Source organism: Stomoxys calcitrans, chromosome 1 (genome assembly GCF_963082655.1).
Source record: "Stomoxys calcitrans chromosome 1, idStoCalc2.1, whole genome shotgun sequence".
Lineage (NCBI taxonomy): Eukaryota > Metazoa > Arthropoda > Insecta > Diptera > Muscidae > Stomoxys > Stomoxys calcitrans.
The window spans coordinates 70,394,277-70,420,248 of NC_081552.1; the positions used below are offsets into that span (position 1 = coordinate 70,394,277).

General features: G+C 36.1%; 1 protein-coding gene and 1 long non-coding RNA gene across 4 annotated transcripts in view; one reads left to right on the forward strand and one right to left on the reverse strand.

Annotated features, from left to right (window-relative positions):
* LOC106092729 (glycoprotein 3-alpha-L-fucosyltransferase A) overlaps positions 1 to 25,972 on the forward strand; it is a 176,034-nt gene that overhangs the window by 146,899 nt on the left and 3,163 nt on the right. For 2 of the 3 annotated variants that reach the window (XM_059369903.1, XM_059369905.1), the window contains exons 3-5: positions 10,646 to 11,256; positions 11,326 to 11,557; positions 25,012 to 25,195. In XM_059369903.1, coding sequence (XP_059225886.1) covers positions 10,646 to 11,256; positions 11,326 to 11,557; positions 25,012 to 25,195 — 1,027 coding nt within the window. Of the gene's footprint in view, positions 1 to 7,438; positions 7,577 to 10,645; positions 11,257 to 11,325; positions 11,558 to 25,011; positions 25,196 to 25,972 lie in introns of those variants that run through there. The other variant, XM_013259647.2, reaches the window with a different exon arrangement.
* Positions 1 to 25,972, reverse strand: part of LOC131998016 (uncharacterized) — a 41,063-nt gene that overhangs the window by 3,716 nt on the left and 11,375 nt on the right. The gene's annotated exons all lie outside the window — the stretch shown is intronic.

Here is a 25,972-nt window from a genome sequence, read left to right on the forward strand (position 1 = left end):
TATGTTATGTTATGTTATGTTATGTTATGTTATGTTATGTTATGTTATGTTATGTTATGTTATGTTATGTTATGTTATGTTATGTTATGTTATGTTATGTTATGTTATGTTATGTTATGTTATGTTATGTTATGTTATGTTATGTTATGTTATGTTATGTTATGTTATGTTATATGGCAACCCTGAAGACAGATGTTCTACAATACATAGGCTCTGTGTCGAATGGTAGCAAAGGGATAGTAAAAAACTGTGTGGTGAATAATTTTTAAGAAGCCCAGTGTAACGTATGGATGCAAGTGCAAATTTTGCCCATTAACATTCCACTAAGGAATTGGGGCAAACTTCTCACATATCAATGAGTGCAATCCGATTCAAGTTTAAGCTCTATGATAAGGGGCCTCCTTTTTATAGCCGAGTCCGAACGGCATGCCGCAGTCCGACACCTCTATGGAGAGAAGTTTTACATGGCAAAGTACCTCACAAATGTTGTAGGAGGGGAAAACCACCGCTGAACATTTTTTCACGTCAGGACAAGTCCCTTTTATAGACAACCAGATTTTAAGGAAAAACAAAGCTAGAAAAGTACGATATGAGCCATTGATTGGGCTAGCAAGCAGTCGACTGGGGGGTCGTTTTTTTTTCTAGACCCCAGTTTATTTTGTATATTTTGTGTGAATTCTATGGACCGACTCATCAGGAAAAAAAAACAAAGCCCCATATTCCTGTGAAATTTAATTTACTATGCAAAAATATCCATCAGTATGCCTTAAATGGTTCTCTAGATGTTCTGAGAAACCTTCGCATCTTTACCCACCTTCCCGATGGTTATACTAGCGACTTATTTTACATAGAACTCCATATTTACGCTATTGACCTGAAACTTTAATTCATCTCTCCACTATAACCTTTTGGAAAGGAACCCTCATAAATATTCTACTCCAATGGCATATTGAACAAATATAAAAAAAAATCAAGGGATATATATATTGCATGGACTATTAGCTATTATTAATAGATTCTTGCATAAACTTGCCTAATTTCAGTTAATTTAACATGAGTAAAAAAATTCCAAAGCATTTATGCATAGAAAACAAAAAAACAAAAGACATACTGTCTCTCATGATAGGCATATTATTGGGTTGCCCAAAAAGTAATTGCGGATTTTTCATATAGGCGGCGTTGACTAATTTTTTCACAGCTTGTGACTCTGTAATTGCATTCTTTCTTCTATCAGTTATCAGCTGTTACTTTTAGCTTGCTTTAGAAAAAAAAGTGTAAAAAAAGTTTATTTGATTAAAGTTCATTCCAAGTCTTATTAAAAATGCATTTACAATACTTTAATTTGACTTCAAAACATAGACACAAATTGATCCAAAAGCTGGTTTTTCTGAGACAGAATATGTAGGTACAATCATAACATAATTACCAGGTAGTGTACCGTAAACAGCTGAGTACAATTTTTTTTCGCGAAGTACACTATCTGTCAACGAGTTTTGATTGTGTGTGTATTTTAGTTAAGAACCATAACACACAAACAACGAAAAATGGCGCAAACTAGTTACATACACAAAATCAGAGTTGCACGAATCACTGATTTTGACAGATAGTGCCCCAAATATTTTATTATTGGGCAACTGCCACTACCTGTAAATGAATATATCTTCGGTACGATTGAATATAAATATGTTCTACGTTATGATTAACTACTCGATGGCATTTAAGATTCCATCACTGGCAAAAGAAAACTATGAAGTGAGTAATTTTATTACTCAATGAATCTGTTTTCATTGAGAAAGAGAATGTGTGTGTCAAAGCAAGAATCAATTACATATCTACGGGGAATACGTTTTTTCCCTCTGTTTGGTTACATTACTCTCCGATCGTATAATAAAATTTGTTGTTGTTTCTTTTCTTAATTTCTTGGTTGTGATTCTTTTATGAATGGAAGAGATTCATTGATTATTACTTTGAACACATTTTGAATAGTTAGGGCAAAAACAAGTTATTGATAAAAATTTTTACAACAACTACAATTTCTTACTTTATTGTATCGCCAAGTTTATGACAATCGACGGTTGAAGAGGGCGCTTTTCTTGATCGATGCTTTGGCGATATTAGTGGAATAGAAACTTTTTGCCTTAAGCATTAATTTGCAAATGATGTAACTTAGAGCATTATACATTATTCTAGTTTAGCCTAATAAAAGTAGAAAAAAATGATTTTCTGTGATATTTTATATTAAGTTACTAAGTCCCATTCTAAAGTAACTTTGGGAAACCAAATTGCGTAATTTCCTACGGGCTGCATGTCCAAACTGTTATCTAACCAATCACTATGGTCCGGTGTGGGCCTTTGACACAAGTGTCGCCTTCTCTTAGAACCACAATTTGAAAATTTGCTTAGTGCGCCTCTGGATTTACATATGCGGTTTGGAATTGGCCCTTACGCCGAGAGTAACATAGTCAGGACAAGCTATTTACAAAAAAGACCACATTGACCGGAGGCTTTCGGATGAAGATTATAAAATTTTCAAATGCACTCAGTGAAATCTTGCGAGAAAATGATAATGGGCCGCTGAATGGGCTGAAGAAAAAAAGAGCCACGTCACTCACAGAATTAGACACTGTTTTACAATTCGTATAGAGTAAAAAAATGTAAAACAACTTTTTGTCCCGTTTCGGGTTGCGTAGCGATCCCTGGTCTCTGGTCTTGAAGTTGCTATCTTGGCGTGGAATTGCCTCAAGTCTGTTGTATCTCGATTGGCTGGTATGGAACCCACTTTCGTGCGGTTCCATATAAAACCCAGTCCGAGAATATTCGAATTCACTGAATAATCCAATACTACGATTAAAATACTAGTTGATAAAGAAAACAATTTCGTAATAAAACAATTTGTATGGCGGGGATATCTTTCCCTTAAATCAAATCAAATTGATACTTCATCTTATGATTCACATACTTAAAACTTCGATGTGAGTCGTTCGGTAGATCAACAGAAAAGAAGGTTATAATACTATCAAAACGTGGAGTAAGATTCCTCCTCGTGCTCTGTATCAAATTTGACACGCCGCTCAGCCACTCATATGACCAAACTCTTCCAGTTCGATCAATTGTCAGTTAATGCCGTTTAATTAACAAGGTACTGTATAAATATAAACAATGATCAAACTCTATGACAATCCCATGGAAAAAATACAGTCTTTATAGAAATTTATGTATAATGAAAATATAAAAGAGCCATAGGAGTCGTATAATTAATTATTCGCGAACAGGAGCAAAATATATGTGAAATAATGATGAATGATGAACATTCTTCCAATTATCGTAGAAAACCGTACGGATGGAAAAAATGTTACAAAGGAAGAAATTAAAACAAGTAAAAGCGTGCTAAGTTCGGTCGAGCCGAATCAACCGATCCACCATGGATCGCATTTGTCGAGTTCTTTTCCTGGGATCTCTTCTTAGACAAAAAAGGATAAAAGAAAAAATTTGCTCTGCTATTAAAGCGATATCAAGATATGGTCCGCACATTAACCGCAATTAAATTAAATTTTGGAGACCAAATTTCAGCCAAATCGAATAAGATTTTAATTGCTACCTTCGGGGGCTCAAGAAGTAATGGAGCTATATCAGGCTATAGACCGATTCAGACCATAATTAAAACGTATGTTGATGGTCATGAGAGGATCCGTCGTACAAAATTTCAGACAAATCAGATAATAATTGCGACGTCTAGAGACTCAAGAAGTCAAGATCCCAGATCGGTTTATAAGGTAGCTATATCGGATTATAGACTAATTTGAACCATATTTGGCAACAGTTGTTGGAAATCATGACAAAACATGTCAAGCAAAATTTCAGCCAAATCGGATAAAAATTGCACGCTCTAGTGGCTCAAGAAGTCAAGATCGGTTTATATGGAAGCGACATCAGATTATGGACCGATTTTAACTATACTCAGCACTGTTGTTGGAAGACATAGCGAAACACGTCGTGCAAAATTTCAGCCAAAGCGGATAGGAATTGCGCCCTCTAGTGCCTTCAGAAATCAAGATCCATCGGTTTATATGGTAGCTACATCAAAACATGGACCGATATGGCTCATTTACAAACCCAACCAACCTACACTAATAAAAAGTATTTCTGCAAAATTTCAAGCGGCTAGCTTCGAGAGTTAGCGTGCTTCCGACAGACAGATGGACGACGATCAAGAATATATATACTTTATGGGGTCTCAGACGAATGTTTCGAGTAGTTACAAACAGACGGAATTGGTATAACCCCATCCTATGGTGGAGGGTATAATGATAAGTTTTATTAAAAATTTTGTTTTAAGAAAAACATTCATTAAAATATTGTCTTAAGAAAAATTTTATTAAATTTTTGTCTTTTTTGTGCTTAGAAAAAATTTCATTTGAATTTTGCCTTAAAAATTTCATGCAAATTTTGTCCTAAAAAAATTCTTTAAAATTTTGTCCCTAGAAAGAAATCTTATCGAAGTTTTGTTTTTAGAAAAAAATGAATTTAAATTTTGTAGTACAAATAAATTTTTAAGTATTTTAAAATAGTTAAGCATTATTAAATGAAATCAATCAGGCCAATTTGCAACGGCCAACGACCTACATCAATAAGTATGTATGAACAATTTCATTCATTCGTTCGAACGCTATCAAGATTTCAGCTATCTGTTAAACGGATGGACGAATATGGGTAGGCTAAACCATAAAATACACAAGAACAAAATTGTCTTCGAAAAATTCTAGCTCGGAAAGAATTAGTCTAATGAAACTTGAATTGGCGTAAAGTGGACGAATGACACTAGTTTAAAACAAGTAAGAGCGTGCTAAGATCGGCCGGGCCGAATCTTATGTACCCTCCACCATGGATCGCATTTGTCGAGTTATATGCGCAGTATCTCCTTTTAGGCAAACAAAGAATATTGAATAAGAACTGTTATGCAATTGGAGCTATATCAAGTTATAGTCCGATTCGGACCGTAAATGAATGCTGAACATTGTAGAAGTCATTGTGTAATATTTCAGTTCATTCGGATAAGAATTGCGCCTTGTAGGGGCTCAAGAAGCAAAATCGAGAGATAGGTTTATATGTGAGCTGTATCAAGCTATAGATCTATTCAGACCATATTGAATACGTATGTTGAAGGTCGTGGAAAAAGCCGTTGTACAAAATTTCTGCCATATCATATGAGAATTGCGTCTTCTAGAGGCTCAAGAAGTCAAGATCCCAGATCGGTTTATATGGCAGCTATATCAGATTATCTACCGATTTAGCCATACTTAGCACAGTTATTGGAAGTCATAACAAAATACCTCATTTGAAACTTCAGCCAAATCGGATGAGAATTGCGCCCTCTAATGGCTCAAGAAGTCAAGACCCAAGATCAAGAATATATATACTTTATGGGTACTTATTCTAAGTGTTACAAACAGAATGACGAAATTAGTTTACCCCCATCCTATGGTGGAGGGTATGAAAATGGAATTCGGCAAATCGACCATTACACCAAGGGCACCACATTTGAGCTACACATTGCTATAGTCGGTATATATATCTGGTTTAGGAGGAGTTTATGAGGTGAGACCTCCCTGAAACACTTGGTCATGAGACATATACAATTTTGAGCCCCTTTTTGCCATAATCCACAAATATGCCCAGTTTGGGGATATATAGGGTGGGGTGGCCACCCACGCACTTAGCCCTGAAAAAATATCAGCATCGTGGTCTTCTCTCAATTTTTTTTTATTTGAGCCCCAATTGCCATTGGCTTGGGAAGTTTAGTGGTTGAGACGACCCCCAAACACTTGGCTTCAAAATTGGATATTAAATTCGTTTTCTACTATCAAATATCTATTATTTGTTGTCATAGTAGGCAAACATGGCCGGTTTGAAGGGAGTTTAGGAGGCGGACCCTAAAATAATATCATCATACTGCTAGAACGTGGTTTTGTTTGAGCCCCATAATGTCAAGCATTTCAGGACCAGAAACGTGATCATGAAAGTGGCCATGAATTTCGTGCTCTACTCCCAAATGCCTTTCAAGTGAGGTGGTCCCCCAGACACTTAGTTCTACTCTAATATACCATACCATTTATTAAAGCCCCATATCGCCATTGATTTAAGGGGAGATTATAGGATGAGGCGTCCCTCCAACACTTGGCCCAAAACTAGGTTATCAAATTCGTTTTCTAATCTCAAATACCTTTCATTTGAGCTACATATTGCTATGGTCGTAAATTTGTCCTCCTTGCGGATGTTTTCGGGAGGGGCGGCCCCCCGAAACATTTGGCTCCACATTTAGATATTCGATTCGTGTTCTACACTCAAGACCTTTTATTTAAGCCCCATATTGACATGGTCAATAAATAAGTCCTGTTTGGGGGGTGAATTTGGGGAAGGGGGGTGAACTTGGTCCCACATTTGGATAACAGATTCGTATTCTACTCGTAAACACCTTTAATTTGAGTCCCATATTGCCATTATAAGTAAATATGTCCGATTTAGAGGTATTTTGGGGGTTGGGGTTGTCCCCCTAACACTTGGTCGTACAATTGGATATCAGATACGTTTTCTTATACTAATTATCTTTCATTTGAGTCCTAGATTGTCGGGGTTGGTCTAAATATATATTTGGTAGGTTTTGGGGGAGGGGCGGCCCCCTATGCACCCCATCCAAAATTTGGATACCAAATTTTAATTTTTAGGTTACTATAATAGAGCACACAAAATTTCGCTTAAATCGCACCACCCATCACCGAGATCTGGCGTTTCTGAGCATTAGGGCAAGGGGGAGTGTGAATTATTATTTTCCTCCTTTTTCCTGTATTATTATGTGGCGTGCACAACTTGTTTACTTTTGCTTTTTACAAACGTCAAAATTTGAAATTTATTTGCGTATTGAATATTTTTCAAAAATATTTTTCGTTATTGTTAGCAGTTATATGGCAAATGCGAACATTGCAATATGGAGATATTTTAGGTCTTGCTTTAGAAAAGGGGAAAAAACGACAAGTAATATTATTTTAAAGACATCTGTATTATTTCCCAATTTTAGGAAGTTTTGTACATGGAACCATCGTTAGGAACCATTACTTCACGAAAAATGAATGCAAATGCAAATTTGCTTCTAATATTTATTATCTATTGTTTACATGAAAATGATCAAGATATATTCATTTACAGGTAGTGGCAGTTGCCAAACAACAAAATATTGAGTGCACTATTCTTCAAAATCAGTTCTTGACTAAAATACACACACACAACCAAAACTCAATGACAGATAGTGCACTTCGCGAGAAAAAGTTGTACTCAGCTGTTAACGGTACACTACCTGGTAATTATGTCATGAACGAAACTCCAGGTAAACAAACTATTGACGCCGTTATAAAAAAATCACTAAACGGCGGCGACATCATTTCAATAAACTATTGTACAAGCACAACACTGTACTTTTGTCCATTATTATTAAATAACAACCTTTTAGAATCCCGTTGCCAATGATAAATAATAATTTTACTTATTTTATGGTAAATAAGTCGTTTACATTTAGTGACACAATGTACGCGGCTAAGTTATGCCTCACGCAAATTGGTTACCAAAACGAAAATGAATTTATAATTATTGTTATGGAACTTTGCTCAATAAAATGTCAAAATTTGCTGTGCTGTCAAGAATCTTACTAGCCCTTGGTGTAATGGTCGATTTGCCGAATTCCATTTTTATACCCTCCACCATAGGATGGGGGTAAACTAATTTCGTCATTCTGTTTGTAACACTTAGAATAAGTACCCATAAAGTATATATATTCTTGATCTTGGGTCTTGACTTCTTGAGCCACTAGAGGGCGCAATTCTCATCCGATTTGGCTGAAATTTCAAATGAGGTGTTTTGTTATGACTTCCAATAACTGTGCTAAGTATGGCTAAATCGGTACATAATCTGATATAGCTGCCATATAAACCAATCTGGGATCTTGACTTCTTGAGCCTCTAGAAGACGCAATTCTCATATGATATGGCAGAAAAATTTTGTACAACGGCTTTTCCCACAACCTTCAACATACGTATTCAATATGGTCTGAATAGATCTATAGCTTGATACAGCTCACATATAAACCTATCTCTCGATTTTGCTTCTTGAGCCCCTACAAGGCGCAATTCTTATCCGAATGAACTGAAATATTACACAATGACTTCTACTATGTTCAGCATTCATTTACGGTCCGAATCGGACTATAACTTGATATAGCTCCAATTGCATAACAGTTCTTATTCAATATTCTTTGTTTGCCTAAAAGGAGATACTGCGCATATAACTCGACAAATGCGATCCATGGTGGAGGGTACATAAGATTCGGCCCGGCCGATCTTAGCACGCTCTTACTTGTTTTAAACTAGTGTCATTCGTCCACTTTACGCCAATTCAAGTTTCATTAGACTAATTCTTTCCGAGCTAGAATTTTTCGAAGACAATTTTGTTCTTGTGTATTTTATGGTTTAGCCTACCCATATTCGTCCATCCGTTTAACAGATAGCTGAAATCTTGATAGCGTTCGAACGAATGAATGAAATTGTTCATACATACTTATTGATGTAGGTCGTTGGCCGTTGCAAATTGGCCTGATTGATTTCATTTAATAATGCTAAACTATTTTAAAATACTTAAAAATTTATTTGTACTACAAAATTTAAATTCATTTTTTTCTAAAAACAAAACTTCGATAAGATTTCTTTCTAAGGACAAAATTTTAAAGAAATTTTTTAGGACAAAATTTGCATGAAATTTTTAAGGCAAAATTCAAATGAAATTTTTTCTAAGCACAAAAAAGATAAAAATTTAATAAAATTTTTCTTAAGACAATATTTTAATGAATGTTTTTCTTAAAACAAAATTTTTAATAAAACTTATCATTATACCCTCCACCATAGGATGGGGTTATACCAATTCCGTCTGTTTGTAACTACTCGAAATATTCGTTTGAGACCCCATAAAGTATATATATTCTTGATCGTCGTCCGTCTGTCTGTCGGAAGCACGCTAACTCTCGAAGCTAGCCGCTTGAAATTTTTCAGAAATACTTTTTATTAGTGTAGGTTGGTTGGGTTTGTAAATGAGCCATATCGGTCCATGTTTTGATGTAGCTACCATATAAACCGATGGATCTTGATTTCTGAAGGCACTAGAGGGCGCAATTCCTATCCGATTTGGCTGAAATTTTGCACGACGTGTTTCGCTATGTCTTCCAACAACAGTGCTAAGTATAGTTCAAATCGGTCCATAATCTGATGTCGCTGCCATATAAACCGATCTTGACTTCTTGAGCCACTAGAGCGTGCAATTTTTATCCGATTTGGCTGAAATTTTGCTTGACGTGTTTTGTCATGATTTCCAACAACTGTTGCCAAATATGGTTCAAATTAGTCTATTATCCGATATAGCTGCCTTATAAACCGATCTGGGATCTTGACTTCTTGAGTCTCTAGACGTCGCAATTATTATCCGATTTGTCTGAAATTTTGTACGACGGATCCTCTCATGACCATCAACATACGTGTTAATTATGGTCTGAATCGGAGCCCCCGAAGGGAGCAATTAAAATCTTATTCGATTTGGCTGAAATTTGGTCTCCAACATTTAATTTAATTGCGGTTAATCTGCGGACCATATCTTGATATCGCTTTAATAGCAGAGCAAATTTTTTCTTTAATCCTTTTTGTCTAAGAAGAGATGCCAGGAAAAGAACTCGACAAATGCGATCCATGGTGGATCGGTTGATTCGGCTCGGCCGAACTTAGCACGCTTTTACTTGTTTTAATTTCTTCCTTTGTAACATTTTTTCCATCCGTACGGTTTTCTACGATAATTGGAAGAATGTTTTGAAATTGTATAGGCAGTAGAGATATTCATATATATATATATATATTATATATATATATATATATATATATATATATATATATATATATATATATATATATATATATATATATATATATATATATATATATATATATATATATATATATATATATATATATATATATATATATATATATATATATATATATATATATATATATATATGAATATCTGTACTGCCTATACAATTTCAAATATATATATATATACTAATAAGAATCAAGCAAGAAACTCCATGCAACTGCTTCAGGTTTGGAACGAAGTCAGACCATCCGATAACAATTGCGTTCTCTAGGGGCTCAAGAAGTAGAATCAGAAGATCGGTTTATACGGGCGCTATATCTAAAAATGAACCGATTTGGCCCAATTACATTTACTTTACATATAATATACCACTTATCCTATGACGGTTGGTATAAGATGAACCTTGAAAAGTATATAGTAAATATAAATATAAAGGACTAGGAGCGGACCGCGAAGCGGTGCGGAGGGAAAAAAATGTTGCCGGAGCAGAGCGGATAAAACGTACCCGTTCCGGATCTCTTTCTACACTAGGCCTTTCAAAACCTTGTGTGCTTTTACTCTACTGACCTTACATCATCGATCTAACTTTAAATTTCCCACCCCAAAATTGTTGTACTGTATATTCACTTGTCCAAGCACTGTTTATAAACATTTAATATATTTTTCTTTCGTCTTTCAAATATAGGGAACGAGAAGTATGGAAATCGAAGACCTCAGCCCAATCATCATCATTGTCATTGCTCCAGCAACAACAACAGCATCAGCAACATGTCGAACAAAACCAATTGGATGACTATAATGACAAATATGACGAGGACGAAGAGACCGATAAGCCTGAGAATGCAGGGGCAAAATCAAATTCTGAAAATGCCAAAGTTACAACTATCAAAACCCCACAGACGGAGGCCGATCCTCCCGACAGTGAACAGCAGCTACAGCAGCAGCCACAACAGCTACAACCTCAATCACAACAACAGCATTCGGCAAATTCAATGCTGATGCAACAACAATCACAACAAAATCCTCTAGCTTCCAGTCTTATGGAGCCCATGGCCAAACCATGGTTCTTCAAAGATGGCGATTATTATCCAAAACCTGCAAAAATTCCCAAAAAGCGACGTGGCAAAAAGGCCCACTTGCAGGGCTCCAAATTGTTTCCATTCCAAGATCCACACAGTGATCGCATCGTCAATCAACTGATGTATGTGCCACCCAACTACGAGGAGATCAAAACCAGTGGCAAATTGAAAACCATACTTTTGTACAATGGATTGGGGCCCTGGAATGTGAAAGCAGGTAAGGGCAAAAGTGTTGCAGCATGCTGGTGACTTTTTGTGCTTATATTTCTTCTAATTTTTTATATAGGCCGTGATGTCTTCCTACGTTCAAAGTGTCCTGTGGACACTTGTACCATTACCGCGTCACGCGATCAAGCCAATACTGCTGATATGATTCTATATAAGGATCACTATATACCCACGGGCATAAGAAGGCCAGCCAATTCACGCCAGGTCACAATGTTGTATCATTTGGAGTGTCCCTATCACACGCAAAATGTGAAGGTACCCGATGCTGTTAATTGGACTGCTACTTATAGGTATGTATAGATTATTTTTCGATGACAAAATTTTTCCATGAAAATTTCCATAAAAAATTATTTTTCGCAAACAGAGAAATCGATGAAAATACGTAAAAAATAAACTAAATTTGCAACAAAAAAAACTATGACAATCTCTTGTGTATAAATCTAAAGCTTAGGGCATTGCATCACATAAACAAAAACTCCCATAATCTCACGCAAGCGGGGTCAAAACATTCTAGACACGTTGCAAGATTGCACACAGTGCATCAGGTGATGTCGTCTTCAGTGCGTCTGCAATACTCATACTAGCATTTCTTTTAATCTGACTGAAAATTGAATAGTGAGTTTTTAAAGTGCGGTACGCAATTCCGCCTTTGACGCTTATCGCCTGGGTTTAAATCCCAGCGAGAACATCGGAAAACATTTTCAGCGGAGGTTATCCCCTACTAGAGCTGACGAACGACACTTGTCAGGTAGGACGACCGTAGCTAATCAGCCAAGTAAACTTCTCTACTATGTGGCGCCGCTCTGCGGCACAACTTTCAAACTCTCCCAAAAAGAGGAGATTCCTTATTATTGAGCTAAAATTGTGTCGGAAAGCAAAAGTATCTAGGCTATTCCTTAATGGAATGATCATGGCCAAATTTGCAATTTTTTACTGAAAACTGAATGCATGCAGACAATGCAAGTTTTATGTTTTTGATTTTTAGCTTAGCTAAAGAACAAATAATTCTTTTGAAAAAAAATTACAAACAAGTAAAAAGGCGTTAAGTTCGGCCGCGCCGAACTTTGAATACCCACCACCTCGGGTATATATGTAAACCACCTTTCATCAAAATCCGGTTAAAATTACATACCTTATGTCCCAAAGCAATATATATCAAAATATGATCCGATTTGGACCAAATACTAATAAGTACAAGTTATTGTTCAATTATGTATAACAAAATATTGGTCTTTTTAGTAGCTATATCTAAAAGTAAACCGATCTGACTCATATACAATATGCATGTCGAAAACGTAAGTCAATGTGTCAAATTTCAGTTAAATCGGATTATAAATGCGACTTTTTTGGGGCCAAGGCTTTAAATCGAGATATCGATCTATAAGGCAGCTATATGCAAATCTTGATCGATCTAGACCAAATTGCAGAAATATGTGGAGGGGCTTAACTCAACTCTCTGTCCCAAATTTCGGCAACATCGGACAATAAATGCTCCTTTTATGGGCTCAAAACATAACGTCGAGAGATCGGTCAATATGGCAGCTAAATCCAAATCTGGACCGATTTGAGTGAAATTGAAGAAGGATGTCGAAGGGCCTAACAGAACTCACTGTCCCAAATTGCGGCGACATCGGACAATAAATGCGCTTTTTATGGCCCCAAAACCTAAAACCGAGAGATCGGTCTATATGGCAGCTATATCCAAATCTGTATCGATCTGTGCCATAATGCAGAAGTATGTCAAGGGGTTTAACTTAACTCACTGTCCCAAATTTCGGCGACATCGAACAATAAATGCTCCTTTTATGGGCCCAAAACATAAAATCGAAAGATCGGTCAATATGGCAGCTATATCCAAATCTGTATCGATCTGTGCCATAATGCAGAAGTATGTCAAGGGGTTTAACTTAACTCACTGTCCCAAATTTCGGCGACATCGAACAATAAATGCTCCTTTTATGGGCCCAAAACATAAAATCGAAAGATCGGTCAATATGGCAGCTATATCCAAATCTGGACCGATTTGAGTGAAATTGAAGAAGAATGTCGAAGGGCCTAACAGAACTCACTGTCCCAAATTGCGGTGACATCGGACAATAAATGCGCTTTTTATGGCCCCAAAACCTAAAACCGAGAGATCGGTCTATTTGGCAGCTATATCCAAATCTGTATCAATCTGTGCCATAATGCAGAAGTATGTCAAGGGGTTTAACTTAACCCACTGTCCCAAATTTCGGCGACATCGGACAATCAATGCGCCTTTTATGGGCCTAAGACCCTAAATCGGAGGACCGGTCTATATGGCAGCTATATCCAAATCTCGACCGATCTGAGTCAAATTGACGAATGATATCGGAGGGCCTAAGACAACTCACAGTCCCAAATTTCAGCAAAATCGGATAATAAATGTGGCTTTTATGGGCCTAAGACCCTTAATCGGAGGATCGGTATATATGGCAGCTATATCCAAATCTGAACCGATCTGAGCAAAATTGACGAAGGATGTCGGAGGGCCTAAGACAACTCACAGTCCCAAATTTCAGCAAAATCGGATAATAAATGTGGCTTTTATGGGCCTAAGACCCTAAATCGGCGCATCGGTCTATATGGGGGCTATATCAAGATATAGTCCGATATAGCCCATCTTCGAACTTAAGCTGCTTATGCTTATGGGAAAAAAGAATCTGTGCAAAGTTTCAGCTTAATATCTTTATTTTTGAAGACTGTAGCGTGATTTCAGCAGACAGACGGACGGACATGTCTAGATCGTCTTAGATTTTTACGCTGATCAAGAATATATATACTTTATAGGGTCGGAAATGGATATTTCGATGTGTTGCAAACGGAATGACAAAATGAATATACCCCCATCCTTTGGTGGTGGGTATAAAAATTGTATTTATAAAGGATGAAATATAAACTATTTTAATCGCACACGGCAAAAGTTGTGGGGTTTAGACCTCATGTCATGCATTAGGTATATACTGCAGTTGTCAGCCCTATAATGATATATGGTGTTGTAGTCTGGTTGACGGCGCTTCAAAAGTCCACCTACTATGCAATACTCCGCCGGATCCAAAGGATCGTTTGTTTATGCGTCACAGCCGCACTGAGGACGGCACTGAATTTAATAATTTAATGCAAATTGCAGCAACCACTGCCGTAAGGTTATGGGAACTTTCTCATTGGTAATGTCGCGGCTAAGGACACTGTGTTATCCTTGATGCAATATCCGATGTTTCAGGCAGTGTGGTGCTGTACAGAACTATACCACTTTTCCTGATAGAACCGATTGGAACTACGATATCCCTGGTAACAGAAGTTACATAGACTTCTATACGGATGGTTCCAAACTAAACGACCAGGTGGACTTTTGGGTGTATTCTAAAGATTTAGAATTGGTCAAATCGAAAAGCTGCGGTGTGAATCAAGCGGAGATTCTTGCAATTAAGGAAGTGGTGGAATGGCTAAGATATAATGTCATAACGACGATTGGCATAAATATCTTCTCAGACAGCTAGGCAGCCATTAAATCCCTGGAGAACGTATTTCTGAACACAAAACCCGCCCTCGACTGTCGCAGATCTCCCAACGAGATGGCTGAACAGTTCCAAATTCACCTGTACTAGGTGCCGGGCCACAGAGATATGCCAGGGAATTGTAAAGCAAACGAATTTGCGGACTAGGAACCACTTCATACATTCCAGGGAAACTGAAATCTGTGGGTATGTCTCCAGTGACATGTAAGCAAAGTTTTCAAGACCAGGCCCGAAGGACAAGGAATGGTAGATGTTCACAAAGAGGGGGCTGTGAGCATTCCAAAACTTTGTGGTCTAATCTAGACTTGAAGAGGTCTGCCGTTTTGCTGTCATTGGCTAGAACATACGTCTCAGTCATTGTGTCCGCCATGACAGGTCATTGTCTAATCGGAAAACATGCTAACAGACTAAATGACAGACCTAATTAAAAAATTAATTGAAAATGTCAAAAAATTCAATTATTTTCTTAATTGGATCAATTAAAAAAATTAATCTGAAATTGTAAAAAATTTCAATGATTCTTTCAAAAACTGTGATTGATATTATCATTTTAGTAAAGCAGTTTCAATTTGTCGAAATCGGGACAATATCCTGTTGAAATTATTTAACAAATTAGTGACAAATTAAAACTAGCAGAAAATATAAATTTGTACAATATTTAACAAGAAATAAATCGTCATCAAAATACTAGCCAGGTCGCCGAACTTTTTGACAAAATAATTTAATAGTCCAATCTTACTATAAAACTAATGGTGATTTCGATTGTGCAAAAAAGAGTAGCATTTTTTCGACATATCGCAATGAAATCGAAATTTTGTGTGTGTTTGTCCAAAAAAAAGTAACTCCATCACAGGGAATAGTTTTCGTTTGTAATTGTGTTACCTATAGAGTGAAAAACTTTGCATTTCCTACACCGTGTCAAGTCTACGGTATAGAAAGTTTGCCGAAAATAGCAAACACTGTCTCCTGAATATTCGTTGTTAATTTTGCTGCTATTGTAGCAGTAGTTCTGCTATTACAGCAGTAGTTCATCAATTTCAGAGCAGCAGTCTTACTGCCGAAAAGACTGTTGTTTGCTAAAATTGACTGCTGCTTAACTATGAAGGGGATGTTAGAAGAAACAAGTAAGAGCGTGCTATATGCCGAATCTTATATACCCTCCACCATGGATCGCATTTGTCGAGTTCTATGACACTGCGCATAGAACTCTTTTTAGGCAAACAAAGAATATTGAATAAGAATATGCTATTGTGTAATATTTCAGTTCATTCGGATAAGAATTGCGCCTTGTAGGGGCTCAAGAAGCAAAATCGGGAGATCGGTTTTTATGGGAGCTGTATCAAGCTATTGATCGATTCAGACCATATTAGACACGTATATTGAAGGTCATAAGAGAAACCGTTGTACAAAATTCAAGCGGCTAGCTTAACTCCTTCGAAAGTAGGCGTGCTTTCTACAGACAGACGGACGGACATGGCTAGATCGACTTAAAATGGCATGACGATCAAGAATATATACACTTAAGGTGGTCTCAGACTCATATTTCGAGGTGTTACAGAATGACGAAATTAATATACCCTCTTCCGAAATTAATATACCCTCTTCCTATGGTGGAGGGTATAAAAATTGAACACATATGAATATGTGTGTCTCAGTGGATGTTTATAATCACCAATGAATGTATACTTTCCATAACCTTTTTTTACCCTCCACCATAGGATGGGGGTATACTCATTTCGTCATTCTGTTTGTAAAACCTCAAAATATGTGTGTGAGACCCCATTAAGTATATATATTCTTGATCGTCGTGTCATTTTAAGTCGATCTAGCCATGTCATGGTATAAAAATGCAAGCGAGCTCAGCCACATTTCGAAATGTATACCAATGGATGGATCAGGTGGCTTTTTTACAGTAATATTTCGCAAATTAAAATAACTTCATCCAACATAATTTAAAAAAAAAAAATCTAAAATATGCCTAAAGTAATCAAAACAAGTAACAGGCAAACATAAAAAATAGCATTACATTTTTTCAGCAGATTTGTATACTTAAAACAACAGATTTTGTTTGCTGATTCAGCTGACCGAAATGTTTGCTAATACAGCAGCCCTAATCAGCTGCTATCATTTCATAGGCACTCACACTCAACCAAATTTGTTTTTCAAAACAGCAAAAATGTTTGCTAAAACAGCAGTTTATGTCTGCTGAAAATGGGAAATCAGAAATATGGCTGAGCTCGCTCGCATTTTTTGTTATTGCTCTACGAATGTGCACATGGCTGGCATGACCTTTTGTATCGAAATTTAAAGAAAAAGGATTATGGAAAGTATACATCCAGTGGTGGTTATAAACATCCAGTGAAACACAGATTTAGGTTAGGTTGAAAAGAGGGTGCAGATATTAATCTGCCCTTCCCACTATAGACATACACCCAAGCCAGTATTCGGCTTGTTGTGCGCTCTAAAAACAACAAGACACACATTTACATTTGTGTTTTATTTTTATACCCTCCACCATAGGATGGGGGGTATACTAATTTCGTCATTCTGTTTGTTATACCCTCCACCATAGGATGGGGGGTATACTAATTTCGTCATTCTGTTTGTAACTACTCGAAATATCCGTCTGAGACCCCATAAAGTATATATATTCTCGATCGTCGCGACATTTTATGTCGATCTAGCCATGTCCGTCCGTCCGTCTGTCTGTCGAAAGCACGCTAACTTCCGAAGGAGTAAAACTAGCCGCTTGAATTTTTACACAAATACTTTTTATTGGTGTAAGTCGGTTGGTATTGTAAATGGGCCATATCGGTCCATGTTTTGATATAGCTGCCATATAAACCGATCTTGGGTCTTGACTTCTTGAGCCTCTAGAGTACGCAATTCTTATCCGATTTGACTGAAATTTTGCACGATGTGTTTTGCTATGATATCCAACAACTGTGATAAGTATGATTCAATTCGGTTCATAACCTGATATAGCTGTTAAGTGTTCTGGATAGAATTACAGTGCAACGTTGTTCATAACCTGATATAGCTGACACGTAAACCGATCTGGGATCTTGACTTCTTGAGTCAATATACGTGTTTATTATGGTCTGAATCGGTCTATAGCCCGATACAGCTCCCATATAAATCGATCTCTCTATTTTACTTCTTGAGCCCCCAAAGGGCGCAATTCTTATTCGAATTGGCTGATATTTTACACAGGTCTCACATATAATTTAATTGTGGTCTAAACCGGATCATATCTTGAAATCGCTCTAATAGCAGAGGAAATCTTTTCTTATGTCATTTTTTGCCTAAGGAGAGATGTCGGGAAACGAAATCGACAAATGCGCTCCATGGTGGAGGGTATATAAGATTCGGCCCGGCTGAACTTAGCAACATTTTACTTGTTAATTTTAACATCCCCTTCATAATTGAACAGCAGTCATTTTCAGCAAACAATAGACTTTTTAGCAGTCAACCTGCTGCTCTGAAATTGAAGAACTACCGCTATAATAGCAGAACTACTGCTACAATAGCAGCAAAATTAACAACGAATATTCAGCAGACAGTGTTTGCTATTTTCAGCAATTTTTTTTTCTAAGAGTGTACACAAAAATAACGGCGCACAGTGGGCCAAATGGCAAAAAAATTGGAAATAAGTCTACAACTTTTTATCTGTTGATTTTAGCCATACAAAATGTTCTAGACATTTGTAGAGGAGGACATAGGCTTTCAGAAAAGTGCTGTTGTTGGTCCATATCTTTAATACAGGGTGAGCTACAGGGTGTGAAAGTTGACCACTTTTGACTTCTCCAAGCTTCTGGGGGCCATAACTTTTGATCTACTCAACCGATTTACATGATTTAGGACTCTAGAGAAAGAGCTTGACAAGATCTAAAAAACTTATGCATAAAGTACCATGCCATCGTGTACTGTTAAGGAGTTATGAATTGTTTAATTTTAAAATATGAAAATTTGGCCTTGGTTTTTTTCAGTGTTTTTTTAATAACTCCGTCAATTTTAAAGCTATAAACTTCATACTTCACACAAATTATGCCAGCATATGTGTGCATAAAATACAAAAGGAATCACGTGAATATCTTTGGCGGTTTAAAAATGGCATCGTTTTCAATATGAAAAATATTTTTTTTGTCAAAAAATTGCAAAATTTTTCAAAAAAGATACTCCCATTTCCTTTAAGTTTTCGCAAACTTTGGCCGTCAAAGCATTATCATTTCTTTCCATTTTCACAAAGTCGAGGTATTAAGAAAAGTTTTAAGTGCTAATTTGGCTAATTTCGATATCAAACAACACCGTTATCTTAAGACCAAAATGGCCAATTTTTTTACTAAACTTCAAAAGTTTCTCACTGGAAAAAAAGTTCCACGGGGATTTTTTCGCTTTTTTTGAACTTAAATGAAAGCTTAAAATGTTCCCAACATTTTAAGGTATGTCTCGCCATATCCTAGCCATAAATGAGATCGTAGCGATCAAAATACTGAAAAAAGTCAATTTTCAAGTAGTGCTATATTCATTGCTAAAAAACAAGTATTACGTCACATTTTATTGCAAAGATGTTAAATAAACTTTTATTTGGTAACACTTCTTCTACAAAACACAAAAAGAATCATGGAAATATCTCTATTCTATTCCATTTTATGGAACCGGCAATAAAAAAGTCAATTTTTCAAAAAAGTCGAATTTCCCAAATTTTGTTTTTGTTGTCCTAATTGCACATGACACACTATAGCCATATTTACGCAACATACCTTATCGTAAAGGAAATTTTCATACCTTTCCAACAATGTATAAAACATTTCTCAACTCGGATTCTATCTACTCTAAAATTCATTTACACTTCATTAAACTCTATATAAAAATGTCTATTTGTGAAATGGAACCTTATATGGGGCCTACACTAAAACATTGATAGATTTGCCCAGGGTTTACAATACAAATGTGTTAGAATAAAAAAAGGTCTCCTGCCAAAGTTTAAAAAAATTGGAATAAAAATATGTGTTTTAGAGCGAAAACACTTCGCATCGGCGTGCGTTTATATGTATATTAGCTACTCCCAAAATAAAAAAGCATTTTAGTTTTGTATTATTTGATTTTATTCTCTACCAAATAATCTAAGGTATCAAAATTTAAAAGCTCTTTAATTTGAATGGCATCGGGATCGTCCTTATCTATATCGTCACATATTTTTGGTAGCCATTTAGTTCTGATGCTGTATAGTACCGGATCAGACGATAACAATAAATATTGAAGTAAATCATAATTTTGGTTAAATTTGGTGCTCTTTCGGGTATTGAAAAGCCGGAACTGTTTAACATCTCTATTACGGGATTCCTGAGCTTCTTCTGTAAGTTCTCCTAACGGAAGTATGTTGTATTCCACAATTTCCTTGCCATGATGTAAGACTTTATGTACTGTCGGTGTTAAAGCTTTCCACGAATATAAATCAGATAAAATGTTTTTTGTGTCATTACTATAAGCTTCAAATTTGGTTGAATTTATCATCTTTTTGCTATTGATTACAGCCAAAATCACTTTGAATCGTCTTAGCAAGTGTTCATCAAGACCGGTTATTTTAGATGTCGATACGGGGTCCTCAAAAAACCGCCTTGCCGAGTTGCCATCATTTGTGCTTCCGTATCCGTAAAGAGGTTTATCTATTATAAGTCCCTTTTGTTTAAACTCCAACTGGATTCGATTCTTCTCTTCCTGCCTCATTTTGTGAAGATCTTGGTTGTTTCTAGCAGAGACATCGCGGTTTCCAGGGCTAGTCCGATATTTAAGGTCATACGATAAATGCAAACAATACTCCATGAATCGAATTCTACAGTGCAGGGGCGAAATACCGAAATTGAGCGCATTTTCGTTTACTAAATTTTCATCAGACTTGTCCTCGAATTGCCCATTCTTCTTGCCACAAATATTGCATCTCCAATTGGACATAACGCCAGTTAATGCGTTTGCCACCTTTCCATCGATCATAGTGAGTTGTAGTTGAAACGAAACTTTTATATTTCTTCCCAATTGGTTTATAACAATCATGGGTAATGCAGCAATTTCTTCCTTTATTTCGTTCACCAAAGATCGTGTTGTGTTCCGGTCTTCCTTTGTATACTCAAACCGAATTGGGCGACATAAATATTTTGACCCAGGTGTTCTATTTATCCATATATCTTGAAATGCATTTTCTTTCGATGATGAAGATTGGTCCTTGTACAATCTCATTCTCAATGGTACTAATGATGCCATGAAAATTGATGCGAAGTTGGTATCTATTTCTGTTTGTTGCTTATATTCGGAAAATCCAGATGATCCATCACAACCCCATTTGCTGATCAAAACCACTTCGGAATTATTACATGTGTTCAACTGTTCTTCAGTAAAATTAGAAATAATTCTAACAGCTGTATTTTCAACAAGATCAGCAAGTTTCACTCTTGCTTTTAATTCGTCCACGTATATATTTGATGGCACCATTTTCGTCCTGGTGTTGTACAATTTATGTTTTGAGGGTAAACAACCCCATCCTTTTTCACGAAGAGCCTTCCTCATTGTTGAGTATTTGTTTCTTGAGAGGCCTAGGTTCAAAATCAGGGCCAGTGCATCTTCCTCCGTGAATTCTGTAGTCGATTTTGGAGTTGGAATACTTTCTACCATTCTCTTTACCCTTTTCGGAGATGCTAATGGTAAAACATCGACAATTCGTCCAACATTTTTTGGTTGTGTTTTTAACAATGCTGTTTTGAACGTATCTTTTATTAAATTTGGCGGATGTGCCGCCAATAGTTCCTCTTGTTTTTTCTTTTTGGTTTTCTCCGTAACTTCGTCGTATGCTTTGCTAGGCCGGCCGGGAATCAGCGGTTTAATTTCAATAAGTAGATCCGATTTCAGCCACTTCTCATACATTTTGAAAAACTTGATTTTTGCGAATGAACATTCTGGCAACCTTCTCTCAAATGATTTGTAGAATTTTTCAAGTTTGTCTAAAGCGTCTTTATTTAGCCTTATTCCATATATGTGGTCCAAAGTGTAAACAAGTTCCTTAAATGACTCCGTGTATGATTTGGAATCATTTTTGATGTCCCATACAATTTTCGAAAGAGTGGAATACTTCAGTATGACTTCCATAACTTATAAATGTCCTTTACGCCTCTACAAAATATAATGAAGAAAATTTGGATTTTGTTCAAATATTTATGCAATATATTCACAATTAATGACCCATTTCAGGTATCAGACGCAATCGTAAAAAGGGGTCCAAAGTGCCTCTTTTTACTTACTCTTCTATAATTATTTACCTGGACTCGAATTTGGTTAAAAAAAATGACAATGAATTTTTTATGGGTAGGTTTTTTCACATTCATTGATACGGTGGATTTCCTGGGAATTCGACATAGCGAAACAGGTAACATTTGTCTGCATCAAATCTTAACACAAATATATATATATATGCAGGTATATTTCTAGGTTACTTTTTATTCAAAAATCATCAGCTTACATTAAAAATAGATGTAGGTACTATACAAACGCACGCCGATGCGAAGTGTTTTCGCTCTAAAACACATATTTTTATTCCAATTTTTTTAAACTTTGGCAGGAGACCTTTTTTTATTCTAACACATTTGTATTGTAAACCCTGGGCAAATCTATCAATGTTTTAGTGTAGGCCCCATATAAGGTTCCATTTCACAAATAGACATTTTTATATAGAGTTTAATGAAGTGTAAATGAATTTTAGAGTAGATAGAATCCGAGTTGAGAAATGTTTTATACATCGTTGGAAAGGTATGAAAATTTCCTTTACGATAAGGTATGTTGCGTAAATATGGCTATAGTGTGTCATGTGCAATTAGGACAACAAAAACAAAATTTGGGAAATTCGACTTTTTTGAAAAATTGACTTTTTTATTGCCGGTTCCATAAAATGGAATAGAATAGAGATATTTCCATGATTCTTTTTGTGTTTTGTAGAAGAAGTGTTACCAAATAAAAGTTTATTTAACATCTTTGCAATAAAATGTGACGTAATACTTGTTTTTTAGCAATGAATATAGCACTACTTGAAAATTGACTTTTTTCAGTATTTTGATCGCTACGATCTCATTTATGGCTAGGATATGGCGAGACATACCTTAAAATGTTGGGAACATTTTAAGCTTTCATTTAAGTTCAAAAAAAGCGAAAAAATCCCCGTGGAACTTTTTTTCCAGTGAGAAACTTTTGAAGTTTAGTAAAAAAATTGGCCATTTTGGTCTTAAGATAACGGTGTTGTTTGATATCGAAATTAGCCAAATTAGCACTTAAAACTTTTCTTAATACCTCGACTTTGTGAAAATGGAAAGAAATGATAATGCTTTGACGGCCAAAGTTTGCGAAAACTTAAAGGAAATGGGAGTATCTTTTTTGAAAAATTTTGCAATTTTTTGACAAAAAAAATATTTTTCATATTGAAAACGATGCCATTTTTAAACCGCCAAAGATATTCACGTGATTCCTTTTGTATTTTATGCACACATATGCTGGCATAATTTGTGTGAAGTATGAAGTTTATAGCTTTAAAATTGACGGAGTTATTAAAAAAACACTGAAAAAAACCAAGGCCAAATTTTCATATTTTAAAATTAAACAATTCATAACTCCTTAACAGTACACGATGGCATGGTACTTTATGCATAAGTTTTTTAGATCTTGTCAAGCTCTTTCTCTAGAGTCCTAAATCATGTAAATCGGTTGAGTAGATCAAAAGTTATGGCCCCCAGAAGCTTGGAGAAGTCAAAAGTGGTCAACTTTCACACCCTGTAGCACACCCTGTATTAAAGATATGGACCAACAACAGCACTTTTCTGAAAGCCTATGTCCTCCTCTACAAATGTCTAGAACATTTTGTATGGCTAAAATCAACAGATAAAAAGTTGTAGACTTATTTCCAATTTTTTTGCCATTTGGCCCACTGTGCGGCGTTCGATGATTATCATAGAAGACAAAATTGTTGAATGTTTGGAATAAAGCGGCAAAATTTAAAAAAGAAATATATGAAAATTGAAAGAGGGAACGCTTTTTTTTAACTAATGGTATATTAGATGCATTGCTAGAGAGTTCTTCACCTGAAGACGTGGATGCGATTTTTAACGTATTATTTGGTCGAAATTACAACATATGGACATATGAACATGTTCGATTGAAAATGCAAACAGCGTAACACTATCAGAGGGTTGGGGCGACATTTACATAATGTTGTCCGGTAGAAGTGTAACTTTTATTTCAGAATGGAAATCACCATAAGATATTTGCACAAAAATATCTAATCGGCAAAAAATACAATGTTTAGCTCTTATTTTATGACCAAATACCAAAAAATATGTTTATCCATTTCACAGTTACAGAAGGGTTTTGAATTTAAATTTTTCGATTTTGAACCTATCCCACGGTGGTAGTTGTTGCAAATCGCACATGTAAACCGATCAAGGCAATATAGGACTCAATCGAAAGATGTTCACTTGTAAATCAAGAATTTGTTCTCCAAATTTAGGGCTGGAAGGTAAGTTTCAGGTGGCCGAACCTCCCCAAAGCGGGCATATTGGCCGGCGAGAACAAAATGAGCTCAAATGAAAGGTATTTTCGGGTAAGTACGAATTTCTCATTTACATTCGGGACCATGTGTCGGAAATAATGTTTTAGTGAGCTGGCCCTGACAAAAACGTCCCGAAGCGGACATCCACCAGGTTGGACAACATGGTACTCGAATGATTGGTATTTGGGAGCAGAGTACGAAGTTGTCATAAATATTTGGGCCAGGCATGCGGAATACATTTCACTGCAAGATACACCAAAAACGACATATGCGTATACGATCATGACAATATAGTATTCAAATGAAAGGTATATAAGAGTATAGCCCAAATCGGTATTTCACATGTGGGGTAAGGTATCAAATGATTTTAGTTTTAGAGAGCCGAGCCTCCCTCAAAATGGGTATATTGACCGAGTTTAGGCATTTCGACAATTTCCAACAAAACACCCTGTGAAAATATTTAGTTAAGTGTTGAAAGCGTTAAGTTGTCTGCTTCAGCTGTGTTGATCTTGGAAGGGCTCAAGTCTGACCGAAACTTTTGTCTGTTTAAGTTTTTTTATTTATTTTTATTTTGTATATATTTTGAATTTGGACTTACGTATTCCCTTCATTTATTTTTCAGGCGTGACAGTGATATAGTGGCTCCGTACGAAAAATGGCAATATTACGATGATCGCGTACGTCAACAGGAGCAAGATCGCAATTTTGCTACGAATAAAACGAAAAAAGTCGCTTGGTTTGTCTCCAACTGTGGTGCACGCAATGGTCGTTTACAATTTGCCCATGAGCTGGGCAAATATATCGATGTAAGTTTTGATAAATCATACATTTGCTGTATTCTATTTTAGTCCTATCCAGAAAATACTGTCAGCTGACATTAATTAGAATTTTTTATACCTTTGACGGACTAAATATTGTACGTCAATGGTACATTTTTGAACTTCTAAACGTTGATTGAAGCATTTACTATGTATTCTTAAATATTTTTGACAATTTTAAGTTGAACCAGTAAGGAAATACAAAAGTCGGGAGCTATATACTTCTGAACCAATTTTAATGGACCTCGGCGGTGGTTTGCCGGTGGGTTTAGGATCTGTGTCAAATTTCAAGCAATTCAAATTCGATATATATGAGCGTTAAAAAATCTACCTGGACCGATTCTTAAGAAATTTAATAAAAACATCATCAGTTAAGAGAGAATTATATATGCCAATTTTCGTGACAATCGGTTGAAATATGGCAACATTATTGCAAATTGGGAAAATTGGTCAATATATGCGCTTCCAGTAGCTCTAGAAGTGAACATCGGGCGATATTTATATACGGGAGCTATATCCAAATCTGAACCGATTTCTATGAAATTCATCAGTACTGTCGAGAGTCATAAGAAAATCCTTCCTGTCAAATTTTGAGAGAATCGGTTGACAAATAACCACATTATTGCAATATTGCTCAAAATCGAACGAACAAATATATGAGAGCTATATCTAAATCTGGACCGGTTTCGACCAAGCTTCTATAATATTGTGATAGTTGTCGAGGAAAACGCTGTCCAAATTTTTCGCGCTTGCAGTCTAGAAGAG